At 37.9% G+C, this 20108-nt stretch overlaps 1 protein-coding gene across 4 annotated transcripts in view; it reads right to left on the bottom strand.

Moving 5' to 3' along the window:
• Positions 1 to 20108, bottom strand: part of Lim3 (Lim3 homeobox protein) — a 202214-nt gene that overhangs the window by 16846 nt on the left and 165260 nt on the right. For 3 of the 4 annotated variants that reach the window (XR_014443569.1, XM_083138620.1, XM_083138613.1), the window contains exons 4-5: positions 17088 to 17271; positions 12368 to 12525 (exon numbers count right to left, since the gene is read on the bottom strand). Coding sequence is in view for 3 of the 4 variants with exons in the window: in XM_083138620.1 (XP_082994746.1) it covers positions 12368 to 12525; positions 17088 to 17271 (342 nt within the window). In the remaining variant the exon portion in view is untranslated. The remainder of the gene's footprint in view (positions 1 to 12367; positions 12526 to 17087; positions 17272 to 20108) is intronic. The other variant, XM_083138626.1, reaches the window with a different exon arrangement.

Raw genomic sequence — 20108 nt, 5'->3', positions numbered from 1 at the left:
TTTTATTTCACCGACGAACGAACAGAGATATTACCCATACCCTGAGAGGCATCACGTGAATGCTACGAGTCTTCATGTGAACTTATTTTTTGGTGTTTTAGTTAAATCATGTTCTTTTCATTGAAAGAACGTGTCAATTTATAACTAACTTTATTATTATTATTATTATTATTATTATTATTATTATTATTATTATTATTATTATTATTATTATTATTATTACATGTGACACACTTGGTTCGGACCTCTTCCCAAATTAATTTCTAAATATGTTACTGACTAAAGGAAATAGTTATGTTAGTATTGAACCTTGTTTCTTCAATTACAGTTTCCAAAATTCCACATACAAGATAAAGTACACTGGATCAGCATCCTGAACGTGTCAACGTCCGTCAAGTATCTCTTAGAATCCGAGAACGTAAAGGTTAGTAAATAATGAATTTGTTAAATTATAAAATTGCATCTACTAGTTGAATTATGTCGCAACACATGAAGAGAATTCAGTTTAATCCTTACATTTTAAATGAAGAACTCCTCAATTATGTGTAGGCGTAACAGTTTTTTTGAAATAACATAGGCTACATATTCTATAAGTCATGACCAGGGAACGGATTTATATGTAAATACATATTTATGTATGAAACTGAAATCAGTTATATTTTGTTTTATCTTTGCACATCATGGCATGTAGACTCGAAAAATTCAGTTTTTATTTTCTATATTTGTACATGAGTCATTCCATGCCAAATCAACACAGATATGTGAAATTTCTCACCTGACCATCTCCGATTTTCATTAAATTTGGGGAGTTGAAAGTATGTATGGAACTTAGTAAATATGAAAATTTTGAGTCTCGTGCGTCTTGTAATTGTTAAATTATTCAAGGTCAAAGTTCGCATAAATTGCCCTTTTTGAGCCCGCTTAGCTATACTAAATGTGCTGCAACTCCGCCACTATATTATATTTCGCCTAGGAAACTCAAATAAAGCTTATTGTACAGGGAATTGAACAAGCTTTCTAGTGATATATAACAAGCCTACCTTTGGATAAAAATATAATTTTGTCAGGTGACCTTGATCTTTGACCTTGAATATCTCAAAACATGTCATCACCAAAAATCGTGAAAAAAATATATTTGGTCCCTCATGCCATACTCTAAAACATATCAAAAAATCATTCCGGGACTGCAGTGGGATCAGAAGATACAAAATAATATGTGTAACTATGTGACTGATAAAAGCACCATTACATGAACTACAACGCTTCCTTTCTCGTGAAATCCTAGCATGATTTGATGCGTGCATCAAGCAGCTGAAGAGAAACTAATATATGTTATACCCTAGTTATTGTTTTATTATTATTCTTCTTTTTTTATTATTCTTGTTACATATGTGTGCGTGCTTCTTATTTGTTAATTTCTATTTTTCTCTCTGTTGATATCCTGATATAAAATGTATTCTCTCTGTATTCAGGATTTCTCAAATAAATAAAAAAAAATATCACATCACCCCCTTTCCTTTGAAATTTTTTGCGTTGAATTCAATATGGCGGTCAACAATATGCCGGACCTGCGCTTGACACACACAGCTAGGGATCTTCCTGTGCCTAACCTATTTTCTTCATGACCAGGATAACTCCTTACATTTTGTAGGGGGTGTTAAGGGACTTTTGACTCGCCATAGTTCATGTAATGGGGCTGTTATCAGTCACATAGTTACACATATTATTTTGTATCTTCTGATCCCATTGCAGTCCCGGAATGATTTTTTGATATGTTTTAGAGTATGGCATGAGGGATGAAATATATTTTTTTCACGATTTTTGGTGATGACATGCTTGAGATATTCAAGGTCAAAGGTCAAGGTTACCTGACAAAATTATTTTTTTATCCAAAGGTAGGCTTGTTATATATCACTAGAAAGCTTGTTCAATTCCCTGTACAATAAACTTTATTTGAGCTTCCTAGGCGAAGTATAATATAGTGGCGGAGTTACAGCACATTTAGTATAGCTAAGCGGGCTCAAAAGGGGCAATTTATGCGAACTTTGACCTTGAATAATTTAACAATTACAAGACGCACGAGACTCAAAATTTTCATATTTACTAAGTTCCATACATACTTTCAACTCCCGAAATTTAATGAAAATCGGAGTTGATCAGGTTGTGGGCTGTGTTGATTTCATATGGAATTTGATTTGCATATTATATTTTGGCTCAGGTTTTACATATTTAGTTATTTTTACATATTATTTCCATATTTCAGAACATTTCTCAACGTATACTCCACATTCTCGCAATAACTATTCATGTTCCCGTGTAACCGAAAAAGTTGGGTGAATTTCTTGCGATTAACTGACAAATTTGAAATACTTACACTCTTGCGATATTGAACGCTGTTTTAGTCAATATAAATCCATCTTAAGAGACAACAGAAGGAAATTCACGCTCGAACACTTATAACAACATCTTGTTGTTCATTGTTTTGAAAACAGAAAATGAAAACACATTTTGTGTTGTTTTACAATTAATGTCAATGTAAGCGTCTTATATTATTAAAAAGGTAAATTTTTACAATTTTTAGTCCATACTTTGGTGAAAATAACTAAATATGTATTTACATATTTAAAATTTTTACTACATATAAATCCATTCCCTGGGGCACTGTACAGTCACGGGCAATAAAAATGGGACACCTAGATCCCGAAATACTCGCTTCCCTGCAAGGCATGCTGCCTAACTCTATGACGGTGGTAGAAATTTGCATTGAATACTTGCTATTAAAATCCACTTATCGCCGTAGAGTTAGGCAACACACATAACGCGTTGTAGGGAAGCGAATCTTTCAGGATCTAGGTGTCCAATTTTTGTTGCCGGTGACTGTACATGTTCATGTCTGTGTATTCGATATTATGCAGAAGCAAACATGTAATCTTACAAATAATGCTACTGCAGCAAACTATAAGTAACTTTATGATGACTTTGCAGTAAGAATAAGCTGACCGTGAGCCACTATGTTATATACATTTTTACATTTTTTTTTCGATGAAATAGATCCTGGTGCGCCCTATGGAACTATAAAGCTGTAAATATATATCACTCGATCGACTAAAAAAATTCTCTAACTGAATCTTCCGCATAGGACTTCTGGAAAGTTAAAAGCTAGAACTCTTGGAGGATCCTGAAGACAAATTCCCCCCACGCATCATTTTTCGATCTCGTTATGACATTTCCACCCCAGGTTTCCTTTCTTTTCCTTCATTTTTTCCTTTCCTTCCCTTTGCCTTAAATCATCCGCCATGCCTTCAATGAGCTCGCATCCTCCGGTTTCCGTCGAGAAGGGGAGGGGTGAGGTCTCGAAGTGGGAGGGAAGATTCTGAAGGATGCCAAAGACGAGGCAGAATTTTCGGAGGGAGATTTTTGTCGGTTGCTTGGCAACCGAGATGAAGAGGCGGAGATACAGACCGAAAGAGGAATGGAAGATTCGGGCAAAGAGTTATAAAAGAATTCTGGCGAAGAGGGACTGCGTCGTTGCCACGTATCGACATGCAGCGTTGCCACATCTTGTTTAATCCCCCCCCCCTCCCTCGTTGCTCAGACTTTGAAGAAAGAGCACCAGGATCTACATTTTAGGGCAGCTTTTTCTCAGTGTTCGGAAAACAAGTTACAATTAAAAATGCTTCCCATGAAATCGCCATTTTTCGTGGTTGAATGGTTAGCGTAGCACTCTGCGAAACCAGGACTGTACATCTGAATCGTGGATAAGAAATATTCGCTCCGTTTTCAGGGTTCCCAGTAATCAGGAAATCCCGGGGGGGGGGGGAATACATGTTGCATGGCTAAAAAGTCATGGAAAAGTAAACTAATTTCATGAAATTGTAAAAAAGAAAATCGCAAGAACAGGAAATACTGAATATAGTTTCTGGCATATGAATTTTTCTCGTGCTTGTAAAAAATAGAACAGGTATTTGTATACAAATATAAATAACTCTTTAAAAGTTTTGTGTATTGGAACTGAAGTCAGCGATTTCACATCTCCACTGAAAGAATATGCTCTGAACGAGTGGCGTAGACGTCAAGTAAATTTTGAAGAAGGTTAATATTTCATAAACACATGTGACGAACAAAAAAGCATGTAATCCAAACATTGCCGGAGATTGAGAAATATTTGCATAAACATAATGTAAAAGGCAACACATATCAATATCCGTTTCAGATTATACATATTTTTCTTTATATTAAAAAAAATGACAGTAAAATTATTTACAGATACTTCCTTTCAGTGCGAACTCAGAATTTTAGATGTTGCATGCGACTACAAGATGATCACCCAAAATATAAATCTTTTTTGCAAATTATCTGTGTAACCAGAGTTGTTTTATATTAAGTATAACGAAAAAAGTATTCTCCAATCGACAATTAACGAACTCTCTGTAAGAAAAAAATTCTCATGATTACTCGCTAATTTGAAATTAAGGACAATTGTAGTTCCAGATTTTGAAGGCATTTATTTAGACTATGCTGAATCCAGTGCTCTATTTACTGAAAAGTTGTTTTCACAAGATTTCTTATGTAAGAATATTAGTATTAAGGAATTGTTCCAAGACGTCTGGTTGAGATAAACGTAATTGCTTCTATTTTAAGATTGACAATTATGCGATTCTACTTGCGGGTTACTTCATCAATCTGTCTTTCTTCGCGCTATTCATGATAATAAAAAATATATTCCTCTGTAGTGCCATCTGTGAATAAGAAATAAAAGCTTACGAACATAATGGCGCGAATTCAGTGACATGATAAGCATATTTCTCTCGCTTGATTTTTCCTCTCAAAATAAAATATCAAGAATAGTTGTTTGCCTTGATGTGCTCCACACAGTGTCAAATTTTGCCAGTTGTTCAAGTCGAAACCCTGTATTTGTGTGTGTTTGTGTTTTCACGAGAAATGCAAATTGGGTATATTTTCACTTTTGAAAATATAAGGGCCTCGCGTTTTCTAGCGGCAGTCTTGAGTAATATTCCCAGTGTGCATGGATAAAGTTTAATGATTTCAGTATGGAGATATCGTGTGACTGCGATGCTGATGTCATAACCTACCAATGACGACGTCACAAGTAAACAGATTCTCTGCACAGGCTTTTTTGTAAGAAGCCATTGCTGACTGATACCTCTATGGAAAATTGTCGCATGGCTTCTCATTTGACAAACCGAAGAGAGAGAGATCGTGCGAAGTCAACCGTCTACAGGGTTCTTCCATTACACAATCAACGGCTGTTGTGCCCTACCTATTCTCGAGGGAGGGGGCCGAAACCCCCAAAGGCTCTAGCCCCCTCCCCCTTCACTCGCTAATTCTCTTGTGTAAAATAATCCTCGCCGCTTCTCTAGTGACCACGTTCTCACGCCGTCTCCCGAGACCCCAGAATTCGAGAGTCGGACGACGCCAGCGCCACGCTCCGTTGCAAAGCGGAAACAATTAGCAGAAACATGAGAAAGGTCACGAGGCTCGTGGCGAAGGGCTGTCCCCCTAATTGGCTGTGGGAAACTTTTCGGCGATGCTCGACTGTTATTGTAGTTCTTCTACTTTGTGTAATTTTGCTTGTGCTTGAAACTGCATGTTCCCGCCTTTTTATTTTTTTCCTTTGTCCTTGCGTTCTCCTCCGTCACGTGGGCATAATAAGGTGGTATGCGAATGTTGTAATTACTACATCGCATTGCTGTGGTTAAATATTTGTGTTTTAAGCTTAATTTCAAATTCATTAGCAAAGAAAAGTAATACTAATTGCTAGCGAGAAGTTGAATGAAATAAGTTTCGTGCAAACAGATACAGAAAATATGTAATTTCTAAGCAATCACATTTGACAATGCTATGTTATACTGGTATATAAAGGAGCACATGGGGCTAGCTAGAAGTATGAGCATCCCTCTGAGCATTACCTTTAAATATTTTTGAAATTATAACCTGGGAACGCGATAATAAGGTGAATGTTAGAAATGTAAATTTTGAATTTTAAATGTTTAAACTACATACTGACGTACATTTCATCACTTTACTAATCAGAGTCATTGTTTGAACATCGACTCTTGCAATATTAATAATAATGCCGTGTCATACGATTTATTATAGTGTCCTAGGGCACTGGTTCTCAACCATGCCCGATCCCAACAATAGCCTATCACTCGTACACATATTTCTATATTTTTTAACGCTATATGTTATTATGAAATTTAATGTTAATAAATAAATTATGCCATAATCTTAGAGAGTATTAGTTTTTATGTCTAGGCTTTTTGACAAATATAAAAGTTGTATTAAATTAGTTGACAACGACTGGATCTAATGGAAGCTTTTAGTTTTTCTCTTGCTAATATCATTAAAATAATTTGGTAAACGCTGATATTCATTGGCATGTTCTATTTCGGACACCAAAATATTCAAATTAATCAGAATATTTCCATTTAAAATATATTTCTTAATGAAAATTGCTGCGCAAACTAAATTGATCATGGTGCCCGTCCGCCAACTTCCAAATTTGGAGGCGAGATGCAACGCCCCCCCCCCCTCCCGGTTAGATTGTTTGATTTTTCACCAGCACTGGCGAAAAAGAATTTCCTGTTATCGCAGTGGAAACCAGAACGAATGGTCTTCTTTACAGCTGGTTGCCAGTTAGGGCTGTAAGTCCCTTCACCCTTTCAGCCCCAACTCGAGAACAGCTCCATGGTTGTAATTAAAGTTTGGAGGCTATACGGGTGACGGTCCTCTCTCAGCGGCTTTGATTTATTCACCAGCATTCGCGAGAAAGAATTTCCTCTTATCGCAGTGAAAACCCGAAGGAAAGGACTTATTTCTTGTGGTTGACAGCTCGGACTGCAAGTCGCAAACTTCAGGAGAACATCTCGGGGCCCCGGTACCGGGTCGCTGTCCGGCGGTTGAGAGACACTGTTCTAGGGTGGGATTGGGACTTAAATTTGACCCGACCAGTATGTACAATTATTATTACGGTATTATATTTACATACTAAACATTTTAGGAAATATTTTTATGTCTTTCGCATGACATAACTGCTCTCGAGGTCCCTGGTTCATGGACATCAGCAGAATAGTTTGTAGATGGGTCATATCTTTGAAATAAACTTACACTTTGCAATTAGCCAAAAGTGGCAGAAACGCAAAGTAAAATGAATCAATTCGATCAATCAGGTAGTAGCTATACACACAACAATATTGTAATTATTAATATATAAACAGTGAAAATTATTGTATTTCAAATTATTATTATTATGCCTATACTTGGCGAGATGCCACGATGTGTGGCGCTTTAAGTATACTAGAACCCAAGGACAAAGTATAATTTTGTAATTCACAATATTAATTAATATATAGATATCTACGTATCTATGCCCAGTAACGTTTCTATATTGTAGCGATAACGTTTCATCTAAATGCTCAACATATATTTTGGTTTTTGGACTGTTTCCAATTTTCATAATGTTCCTCGCGCATACGTTTTAGTCGTTACCCCGTTTCTTGTATCATTTACATATAGCAACTAATTTTTTTTTGTAATTAGTATAAACATGGTGACTTGTAGAAACTGTTGTATAGCGAGCGAAACTAGCAAGAAAATTTTACTGTCATCTATTTCTTTGCAAATCTAGAACAATACTAATTTAACAGGACCCCCAGTGCCGACACACTGCACTTTTTTCTTGCTCCCTCGGCGCCCACTTTGACTCAGCGCCCGGGGCGACCGCCTCTCACGCAAACATACGTAGGTAAGTCCACCTCTTTTCCGTTCTCTAAAATTTCCCCATTTTGTGGAGCGCGAAATTTACTTCCCGTCTCTCGGTGAAATCACAAAGTGTAAACGGCCGGCCTCCCTGGTTAGCGCAGCGCGCTACGACGCCAGATGTCCCGGGCTCGAATCCCGGCCTGGGCATGAATGTTTCTGAGTGTCCCTTCAACAATTTCATTGTATCATCACTCATCCTCATCTTCGCGATTAGCCAAAAGTGACACAAAAGCGAGGTAAAATAAACCACAAATCACTTAGTGTAAACCGTGGAAACGCGTGACTGTTTTAGGAATGGAATAAAAACTTTCCATAATATGTTAGTGTCTCGCTTACGCGTGCTTTTTCAAAACCTAACCTAATCTATCTTTATTCCGCTTCCGTGCGCGTTTGCTGAAATATGATCCTAGCATGTGAGAAATGATATACATATCTACGCAAGAAACGGAACCCACGGCTGATATTTATTATTCTAGCAAAAATAATATTTCCTAGTCTGTCGTATTGTTCGGCGAGAATGACAAAATTCGTGTATATTTAACGGGAAAAGACGAAAAAAGGGGTGACGTGTCCGTATTCTATTCAAAAACTAACAATATGGTAATTGTATAAGCGAGGCTATAAGAAATGATGCGGTGTTCGGAATCTTGACAATTGGAAATAAATCAAAATGAAATATGGCACCTACAGAAATTAACATTTGGTCCCCATGTTTCCTGCTCTACATAGCGTGCTTCGGACACATAATTTTCCCCCCTCTCTTTCTTTGGGGGTGAAGGGGTTGGAGGAAAAGCTGAACTGTGTTCGGAGAAGGTGCCATCGAAAGATATTAACAGAATAACTGACATCGAGCTTCCTAATGGGTTGGGAACACTTACCCGGAAACACCCCTTGAGGAATTCCAAGATCGTAGGGAACTCGCCGGGAATGACCAAGGTCAACAACAATGTGGGGAGATTATTTTCTTTACATGAATTGTAAGTGTTTTTGTATGTAGCTATTCTTTGTATGTATTTTAAGATAATCTTAAACTACCCAGGATATCCAGATCTGACACCCTTGGCGGAGTGGTTAGAACAGTGCGTTAAAGCGCCAGGGGTTCCGACTTAGAATCCCCGCCTGGGCATCGGTGTTTCTTTGTGAGTGTCCCTTCATCAATTTCATCAAATCATCACTCAACCTTATCGTCGCGACTAGCCAAAAGGGTCATAAAAGCTACGCTAAATAACAAAAATTAAATCTAATCAGGATCTAATCGGGCAAGTATTCTCTTTTCATTCCCTATTTTCTTTTGAAAGTTATTATGTATTACACCCTACCCATATAAAGCACACTAATACTGGCAGCGTCTTGCTCATGGTTTATCTCTCTTCGTGGCGGCCATTTTTCAATATGGCTGACGAATCTTCAGTAAGATTTCCGAGGACATTTAACATATTATGCATTTCTGGACAGTAAGAGCTCTGCCAAGGTGAGGAAAAAACCCGGCAAACTCGCGAACCAAGTCATTTGTTGTCTCCTCTCGCTTGTACCCGAGTACATATTTATAAGCTCCCTCTCTTTCTTCGTCGTGAGAAATCAACAACGTCAAATATTACGTCTCTACTTTCGCTGCGTGCTGTTTTTCCTTCATAATGATACAAATATTTAGCACTGAATAAAGGTGACGACGATGTGTTAAAGAACGCCAAACATTTTGGCAACGCAGGGGCAGGATTACATAGTAAGCAGCTGATTGCATCGCCACGCTCCCTCCGTAGGGTTGAAAATTCGACGAGACCGTCAGAGGGTTTTTTTTCTTCTTGGTCGATCAGGACACGAAATTTAATTTCTTTGTTTGTTTGTTTTTCCAATCAAAATGTTAATTTCTCTAGATTACTGTCCATGTTCCTTTATTCTTCCAACCTCCTCCCAACTCTTCGCCTTCTTTAGCGTCCGTCTTAGTGCCTTTAACTCCAAGGTCAATAAATTCCATCTCTTCTTAACATAAAAAAATGAAATGCTACAAAAGTTCTGAGAAAGGTTATTTCTTATTAACCATTTGCTCGAAAACTTAAGATTCATAGCTTTCCTGTGTAGGCATGTATCTCAATTATTAAAACTTTTCCCTTGCTAGTGTAGAGAAGACCTTGTTTTTTGTGTCATCTCGCCCCAAACTTGTTTCAGTGAAGTAAAGGAGATAGTCATAAATTTAGAACCAAATTTGTGTTTTGCACTGAATTTTGTACAATCCTAGCACGCTGTCGTTTTTAAATTGGAGGGGTGCTACAAGAGTTCAGGCGAATGCCGCGTACCCAAAAATATGATTTTTATAGTAAATGACTTTTAAAAATTCCTATTCTTTAAAGCAATATCCCTATATTATGAATGTCTTATGATACAACTGCAATACAATCTTGTAATGTGTTTAGGCATGAAAAGAAATGATAAAGAATAAAAGGAATATTATCAACAACAACAAAACAGAAACACTGTAATATGTACTCGGACTGTGTTAGGAAGCTTCTTCACATGCTACTGGACACCGAGCTACTGCCTGTCCTCTTTTTCCAATATCTGTCTTATGTGTCAGTTTTATGAATGTCACATAATTTCCACCAATGTGTACGTCTTCCAACTGGCGACATAGAAAACCATAGGATATTATTGTTATCGTCTGAAGTAAATTTATAATTAAACAGCCTAGTAAGTGCCCATGGAACACAACGCCTCAGTAATAATCCAGGAATGTTAGAATAGAGTAAGGTGGGGCAAGACTGCGCAGTTTGAGTTCATAATTTTATATTCAAGCTATGAAACTACAGACACACATGAAAAAAGAAATACACATCGCACTATCCTTTGCTAACTCACAGTTAAGTTTCGAAAGCTGAATGAACATAATTTCTGCATGAAAAAATTACAAAACCGTGACCATGCAAATGATTAGTCTTACCCGCACCGCGGGGTAAGACTGCTATCAAGTTCGGGTAAGAATGCGCACTTTCTACACAGAGTCACATTTGCATAAAAAGAAACACAAATCACCTAAAAAAGTTCTTCTATCATATGGGATACATTTCTCGTGGCATTCTCACAGTAGGCACAGTAAATCCCGTCCTGCACTTGGGTTAGGAATCGCTAACACAAATCACAAATAAAGGTTCCTGTTTCATACGAGGTGCACTTTTCATGCCACCACTCGTCACATGTGGAACACTCGATCCAATCCTCTACTGGAGGATCGTTGTACTTCTCATTACAACCTGGGCAGTTGTACTCTTTCTTCTGGCGTTTTCTGCTTGCTACATCTTCAACAACGATGTTCCGTTTCTGTTTCCCCTGAACTTTCTTCTTACTCTTCTCAGCCAACGAGGCTTCCAAGTTGACTTTGAATGGAGATCCACTTAACACCTGAGACTGCCTTCCCTTTCGTCGACGGTGCTGAATATGCTCTGCACGTGGAAGTTGTGATATCTGGTTAACGGAAATGTGACCGTATGATCCAGTATTGTTAATCCCACTTGTTGAAGACTGCTCACCTGGAGTTGGAGCTGATACATTTGTCACTGTAGAGGGAAGAAACTCGTCCTCAGTGATTATGTCTTGATTGAAAGGGCATAATCCAGTCACTTCAAAGCCCTTCCTGGAATTCCCAACTGTAGCTGCCTTCCCATATGCCTTTGTAAAAATGGATGCCACTTGGAAAACTGTGATTGGGCGACCCGAATGGTTACTCATCCACTTATCACAGTCAGATGAATAAAACGACTTCAGTGGACCAAAAAATGATCTATCTAATGGCTGGTCCTTGCCTGCCACACACTTGCACCTGCAAGCCACACACGTGTGGGCTAAAACTGCACACGTGCGCAGTCGTGCCCCGTGCTGCATTCCTGAACAAATTACGTGATGCTGTCCAGCCATTGCACAAAGCAATGGAAACTAATACGCAGGTGGATTCGGCATTAACACAGCTTCTTCTATCCATCAACATCCTAATATTGTATACATTCACAGTGACGTAGTACTCAAAACACGTAGTACCAAAATAAATAGCAAACACCCTCACAATCTTTTCACTTACCTCTCTCAGCACAACGAATTTCAAACGTATCTTCACCACTGTCCACAGCTAGCTACCATCTTGGACGAAATAAAGGTGGGGTAGTGGTGCCAACTGTGTGTGATTTTCACCTCGAAAAACCGGTGCGCAGTCTTACCCGCCGCGCAGTCTTACCCCACCTTACTCTATCCCAATTACATTGTGTACTTTGTGGGTGGAAGACATATAAAAGTCGTTGTTTTTTTTGGTTGTTTTTTTTTCAGAAAAGATGTTCCAATTAATGAAAGTGCCGTGATCGATATATTTTTTTTAAATTATCGTTTTTAAACTGAATGTGTCAATTTCACGTTATTGCTAACATTTCCTCCCTCAATATCTAATAATTACTGTGAAATGGCTTGAGTCCTACATTTTGACAACGTGTGCGTGCAGTGAGTTCTAATTTTGCTTTTAGTCATCTGGTAACCATAAATACGGAGCAGATTTCCTTGCCAATGGCAGCAGAAGCTAAGAAAAGAATGTGGATTTTGCACTTACCGTGGTTGTGGTTGAACCCGGAGTCGATGTCCGCCTTCTCCTCTTTTCCGTTTTCGTGCTTGTCGTGGCGAGGAGACGAACTGCCCTTCATGCTCCTGAAGTACTGGCTCCACCTCGTTCTCCCTGCGTCTTTCTTCAACCGCTTCTCCTTAGCTCTTCTGAAACAACGAGAAGCATAATACCCCTCCTCAGCAGAACAGTGCCCCACTTCTACTTGGGGCTGTCACCTCCAAAGAAAGAAACCTTACTCGTTAAAAGATCCAACCTTTTTTCAAACTGCCACTTCTCTTCTACAACTACATTTCGTTTGGTACTCGTTCTTTTGACTTTCTTTTCTAGCGGTTCATAAAACAGCTCTCAATTTTGCTCTGTGAACTGAACAGTTCGAATCAGGAAGCCCGCCATCTGGCTGCGTGTGCAGCGAGATGCGCGGTTAGCTTCTGCGCATGCGCTGAAGAGCGAAAAAGGACGGCTGGGCGGAATTTCAGCCTAGTGACTCGCATTCAAGATATGGTTTTCGTCGTTAGTAAATGACTGTGTCAATTGGCTTCTTATGGTCCGATGACGTAACTGGTGCGTAAGTTGAAGTTATCCACGTACACTGGAAGGATAAACTGTGCCGCAATGTTACACTAAATACTTAATCAACTATGTCACACGTACATAAATGCTCATCTTCTATGTTAGTTGCTTTTTTGTCGTCTCCTGGGTATGTGTTTTTAGTGTTTGAGAGAATCATGCTACTATATTCAGAAAGAAGAAAACTTACTTGCTTTCTTCCGATGTTTGGGGATGAATTTTATCCAATGACCACGATTATTAATTCTTTACAGCCACTTTAGACCTTGTCACGGATGCTACATTAATATATTTCAAGTTACGCATGTTTGGCTTAAACAAATTGTTGACATTAAACCCTTAAAGCCATTATCTTGCAATAACCATGTTTCTTTATTTGATTATGATATTTTTATGTTTGTCGAAATTGATCAAACGTGTGTCACTGATGTTACAATGTATTATCCACGACACATATTTGATCATTTTCTCCCGAAAATAATATTATCATCAAACAGAAAATCGATATTTAGACAAGATCACGTGTTACGAAGTTAATTGGGACTGGATTCGTAAACGAAATCAGAGCATTTTCATCTAGGATCGTTCGATTATAATTTATGGACCAGACTGGGTCTCTCTTTATCGCAAAACGCGAGACCGACTTCGTGTTCTGACGTCAGACGCACAATGCCTACATTGTTAGGTTTGGTTCTCTTAGCATATACACACTATAAATATATTATGCTAAGAGTACTAACCCTAACAAGCGTAACATAACATCTTAGGCATTTAGCCTATCACTGAAAGCAATCCGCTGTGACGATAAGGGAGACCAATGAAGATTATAGAAAAGTCGAACTTCTAATTCCGATCAGGCCCATTGAAAGCAAATTTAACAGATATCTTTCTTACATTGCAACTTTCCTACGGAAAGTGTTATAAGGTGACAGTTTTTATATCATGTTCGACGCTATACAATACAAAATATTAACAAGTAATGTCATATAGGTACTTGAGTGCGTGCGTGGGACTCGTGTAATTTCTATCTGTGCCTTAGCGTACATGATTTGCCATCTCGTGAGAGGTATCGGAACTACAAGAAGTGCGAGTGATAGCTGTATGAGGACGCACATGTAGAAAACACGGGAAAAGTACTATGCCCGTTCAATAGATGATATTTCTATAGAAGCTTTAAATCAAACACGAATCCTTCGCGCTTATTTCTAGTAGCGAATATGGGATTTTATTTTGCAGCTTTTAGTTTTACTTTAGGAAAGGTACACGTAACATCACCATTGGTGGCTTATGAAATGAAACCCAATATCAACCTCACGGTCGCAAATGTGTTATCAGGAGTCGGAAAATTGACAAAGCTTGAACGTAGCATTCTTAGTGTGCGTTGATAAAGTATAATAATTGCAAAATAATCATGTTTTGAGAGACCGCGTTGCCGATATCGTGTTCATATCTATGACCCACCGATGATGACGCTGCAAGTAAACGGAATCTACACAGGCCTTGTTATAAGAAGGCATAGGATAGAACCCGTGCCGAGATCTGCATCGACTCCAGTATAGCAAAACTTTGAATGGAATAGTCCCTTGAGAAGTTTATGCGACTGCAAGTAAATATTGCTACAGCTAGCCATGAAACTATCACGGCGAAAGATTCTTGATTTAGAAAATATGACGAGGGGTAGCAGGCAAGAGGGGCGATGAAGAGAAAAATAATATGGAGGATGAATAGAAAATTCTATCTTCCGAAGCTTAGTTGGATTCTGAAGCCACGTCAGTGCAATGGGATAATGTCAGATGGAGGGGTGGGGTTCGAGGGGGTTTCCATAGAAACAGCGAAAAGATGCTATTAATCTCTTACCTTTTGCTTTTTTGAAGAGTCACGCACATTTACTCATACGCGTCTCCATGACTAAGAGGTTTTTATTAAAAAATATACACCAAAGTGCAATTTTCTAATACTCTTAGTTCTTAATAAAGGGTAATCATGTTCAGTTAATAATTAAGTTTCAAATTCATGTAAAAAATAAAAAAGTCGAGCGGACATCGATAATGAGACAGTGACAAGTTGTTGCAGAAATACTATTTGCTTCTTGACTTATAGCTCTCAAATTTTCACTCTTTAAGGGGTGCGTCTCATAAAATATTTACAAGTAGCTCAGTCGTTAGGGCGTCTGACTACCATGCGAGAGACCCGTGTTCGATCCCCGACGGGGAGAACCGGAATTTTTTCCACGTGTTCAAGCGGCTCCGGCGTCCACCCAGCGTCGTATAATGTGGATACCTGGAGGAAACTCTGGGGGGTAAAGGCGGCCAGGGGCATGGCGCTGATCACATCACCCCCACCTTCGGCCGTGATCAAGAAACTGTGCGGCCCTAACCTCACACCCCCTATACGCCTTCATGGTGTGGTGCATAGCACAGGGGAGCACTTTACTTTACTTTTTTAAATAAATAATTTTAATGTAGCGCAAAAAGAGAAATAACCCCGGAAGAAATAAGTGTTTTGCTTATCGTAAATGAATTTCAAACTATGTTAATTCCATGCACAAGTTTCATATTTTCTCAATACATAAGATAATATTATGAATATTACATAAATATTATACCGTGTTATAATAAACCTTTTTTTTTTAATTACATAAGATACTAATATTTGTACACTGTATTATAAATGGTATCATTACAAGGACATTCCATAAAATTTTTAGTTTTCTCAATAGCACTGTATTAGTAAACGATCTTAATTGTTTTATTATGTTATCAAAGTTTAGTAGAATTATCAGTTTCATATTAACTGTTGGGATATAAATTGGTCTTGGTCTAATTTTTCACATTTACTGAATAATATTCTGTACACACTTATATCTAATCATAGCTAATTCTTTACGCTCAATTGATATTTTCAAGTCTATTTATAATACAAAATCTAATATGAATATTTAGGATAACCAGGAAACCTTATCTACAAATTTCGTGTAAATATTCCTGTAGCAGGGAATGGTGTGAGTCTCGTCTAAATAGTAATTTGAGATCATTTGACATTGATTCTGCGTTAGTAAGATCATATTTTGATTATCAGTCGTGTTTTCATCATCTCGAAGTTAGGGAGGATGCCAATCCAAAATCCGCCACCTACTTAATTTTCTCCACGTTAAACCATACAAGCAGCCTCCTACCTACCACCATACTCTACCAAGCACACCCTCCCTACGGTTAGAGCGCTTATTCACTAATTCAGTATTAAACTGTGTGCTGAAAAACAGTGTCCCTGTAATGTTTTACAGAGGGAAATGTATATTTGAAGTAACTAACCAAACACTAATCTTTGTGACCAAACATTTGTAATCCCGACTTCGATTTCCAGTGGACACACTTTTAGTAGTAGTTTGAATTCTACTTTAAACTATAGGGTCAGTATAATAATATAGACTTTAAACTTGGTTTTTGCCAAACATGTGTTCGGGTAGGCGACAGACATTGATTGTTTAAGAGCTGCGTTGTTCCAGTAATTCTAACCAAATCATTTCATCACAATTACAAAATGTTATAGAGTGGTTTTGTTTGTGCTTTCCGAAAAAGCCCACCAAAATTTTAATTTCATTAAAAAAATCCCGAAGTCGTGGAAAAGTGATCGAATATAAAAATATTATTGTACATTTGGTGAACATATATTTTTCATGTATTTGTAAGCACTAATCTGCCACAATATACGGCTTGTATTTGGAAAGAAATACTTGAAGAAATGTTGTCTCTTGCTTCGGGAACAATAGTGCTTTCATGATTACGTATTTTCACTCGAAAAAATACATATTGCATTCACAGTTAATATATAGGCTAAGTAGTTTGAACATTCTCGAATAGATCGAACCTCCACGATGACATAGTGGGAACGCCGTACCATTGTAATCAAGGGATCCCGGGTTGGATCACCTACAGATGGACATTGCACAGTGGTTCGGATCCCAATTTAAACCACAGGTTCAGCCCCGATTGCCCTGTCTGATCATAAATGGACTTGAAACTAAATTTGACTTTCGGCGAAATTCCCTGAAAAGTCTAGGAATTTGAATGATTTTGTTTTGAAAGTATGTTTCCTGGTTTCTCGCTACTTCTATGCTACTCAAGAAGTAATCTCTGTTTACCTGTTCTGGAACCACACCTGGACCACCCTCATGTCCAGCCCCGTGTCCTGGCTGAGCTGTTCCCTCACGTGCCTCGCGGGCTTCGGGCTGTTGTTGTAGGCGCTCTTCAACGTCTCCAGCTGCTTGGCCGTGATGGTCGTCCGGGGTCGCTTGTTCGGTTGGTCGGCTTCCAGACAAGCACCGTCTGCCGGGAGAAACAAATTGACACGTATTCTACACACCCAAATAAACTCGAGACATAACTAATATTAAAATCTTATCCAGTGATTTCTAATTCAGATGTCTAAGATCACTAAACTAAGCGATATAAAAATGAACAAAATATGGTAGCAATGTTTATCGCAGTAACGCATATTCTATATCCAACTGACCAGAAGATTCAGCTCTACAATCAACACTTAGCTCAGTAACATAATCTTCTAATTAAATAAAATAATAATACTTTTAGAAAATGCAAACCACTTTTTTTAAGCAACATAGTTATACATCAATAATTTTTACACATATTGAATTTCATTTGCTTAATTTGTTCATTTGAAAAAAATATATATACATAATACTCAATTGGCAGTTTCAGCCTATAATTGTGTTTCCTATTGCAACACAATGTTTTAGTTGGAAAGCAGCATATACACATAAACTCAACATATTAAACTTTTATTCAGGATTGGGCTCGTCTCAACACATTACAGAACATTGTTATCAAGTGTTTCTGCAAGTTTAGATCAGTGAAACTTTTAGTAACTCGCTCATTGGTTGATACATTCGTCATCACTTTGTACACGGTTCGACTGAACGAACGAAGCACGAGAAGTCCATACCGTTGTGCATTAATTCTATTTAAAAGATCTACAGAGTGAGTCAAAAGTCACGATTGGAAAATGATATAATTATGAAAGAAAATGCTGTAATCAATGCAGAAACTGTATTTAACTGAACAAGATACGTTAAAAAGTGAAATGGTACAAGGATGTCTGTGAGAATGAAAGAAGCCGTCCTCCAGAGCAGTGTGGTTAGAACAGCGCGCTACAACGCCAGTTGTCCCGGGTTCGAATCCCGATTCGGGCGTAGGTGTTCTTTGTGAGTGTCCCTTCATCAATTTCATTATATCATCACTCATCCTTATCGCCACCATTAGCCAAAAGTGAAAGAAAAGCTACATTAAATAAAAATCGCCAAAAGTAAAAGAAAAGCTACATTAAATAAAAATCAAATCAACATTGAAAGAAGTGGCTTTTAACTGCAGTATTTTGGCGGGCCTCTATCTGAAAACCTAACTCTTGGACACAGTATTAGAACAGACTGACCTCTATCGCAAAACAGACGGTTTATCATCACCCAAAGGATGTAGCCTGGTGCAAATTCTCAGAAATGTGGCTGTAAAAAGTGTAGGAAGCATTTTTGAGGAAAAGTGGGCAAACAACAATTTCGGAATGGAATTGATGTGCTGATTCCGAATATTTTGTTTGCCACTCTCGATTTTGATGTTATGTGCTTCAAATCGCTAAAAAACAAAATGGCGGCCATGCGAAATGAGGTACTAATAACTTTTGAAGGAGCAGAAAGAAAATAGTGATCTAGGTGTCAAACATTATGTTTTTGGGCATGCTGAATCCAAATATTATGTTTTCCAATCTGAAATTTTAAGCTATGTGCTCCAAATCGCTAAAAAACAAAATGGCGGCCATACGAAATGAGCTCCAAATAACTTTTGAAGGAGCAGAAAGAAAATAGTGATCTTGGTGTCAAACATTATGTTTTTGGGTACGCTGAATCCAAATATTATGTTTTCTAATCTGAAATTTTAAGCTATGTGCTCCAAATCGCTAAAAAAACAAAATGGCGGCCATACGAAATGAGCTCCAAATAACTTTTGAAGGAGCAGAAAGAAAATAGTGATCTTGGTGTCAAACATTATGTTCCGAATATTATGTTTTCTAATCTGACATTTTTGAAAATTGTTGTTGTTTTTTTTTTCTCTTTTTTAAACAAAAGAACCACAAAAATGACTAAACCTATAATATCTTTTTATATTTTTTTTTACTTGTACTTTATTTCAGAATGATAGAAACATAGAACCATGGATCCACTTATAAATTTGAAAAGACCTGCACCTATGAGCCATCATCTTCAGATGTTTCTAATCAGTTCCTCCAGAACATTGCCACAAACAAAGGATTTAGCTCCTTCATATATTCAAAATACTCTCCTCAAAGCTGAAACACTGGGCCAGGTAAAGCTAGACACCTTTGTGAAGGAAAGGATGATGGCCCCTGGTAAAAGTCACACACAAGTCAAGTTAAGTGATCCTCTACATAAGTCAAATGCAAAGACATTCAAGTCCCTCTATGAAGTTAAATTGGTAGTAAGTGGCAAGGAAACCATTTTGAAAACTGACAGGAATATTCTCCAGCGCCTCGTAACTGCCTATGAGGCAGGTCGTAATGTGGATCTAAATCGCATTTTGTTTCATGAACTAATGCCAATTCCAATCTCCCTTGCCAACACAAACAGAAGTCTGAGAACAGGAAACAAAGCCATTCTAGCTGATGTGATGACCAAGGTTGTAATTTGTCCACCTGATATATCAATTCCGTCTGCGTCATGCCTTATAATAGATGGTCAAGCATTAGTTGTTGCACTTGGAAAGCCTGCAGGAGTTTTTAAACTTTGATCAACTGGCAGATGCATTTCTTAACCTTGTTCTTTCTATGGGAAGAAGCTTTAAGAGGATTGATGTCACCTTTGATCGGTATAACGCAACTTCAATCAAGGCTGGAACAAGGGATAGGAGCTTGAAACATGCTCATTTAGTAAGGAGAGTAATAAAAAATGGATCCGTGCCAATCTCCAACAAATTCGGTGACTTTCTTGCTAACTCGGAGAATAAAAAAGATTTGGCCTGTTTTCTCTCTAATCATTTGATCAACAATGCTCCTGAAGACAAAATATTTGTGGTTTCCGGTGGATTTCACAAGGAGGATGACGTACGAACAAACAATCGTGATTTGTCTATTGAAA

The sequence above is a fragment of the Lepisma saccharinum genome, chromosome 1, assembly GCF_977018435.1.
Source record: "Lepisma saccharinum chromosome 1, izLepSacc3.1, whole genome shotgun sequence".
Taxonomy (NCBI): Eukaryota; Metazoa; Arthropoda; class Insecta; order Zygentoma; family Lepismatidae; genus Lepisma; species Lepisma saccharinum.
Note: the sequence above shows the minus strand (reverse complement) of the source record. Positions and strands in the feature narration are given on the sequence as shown.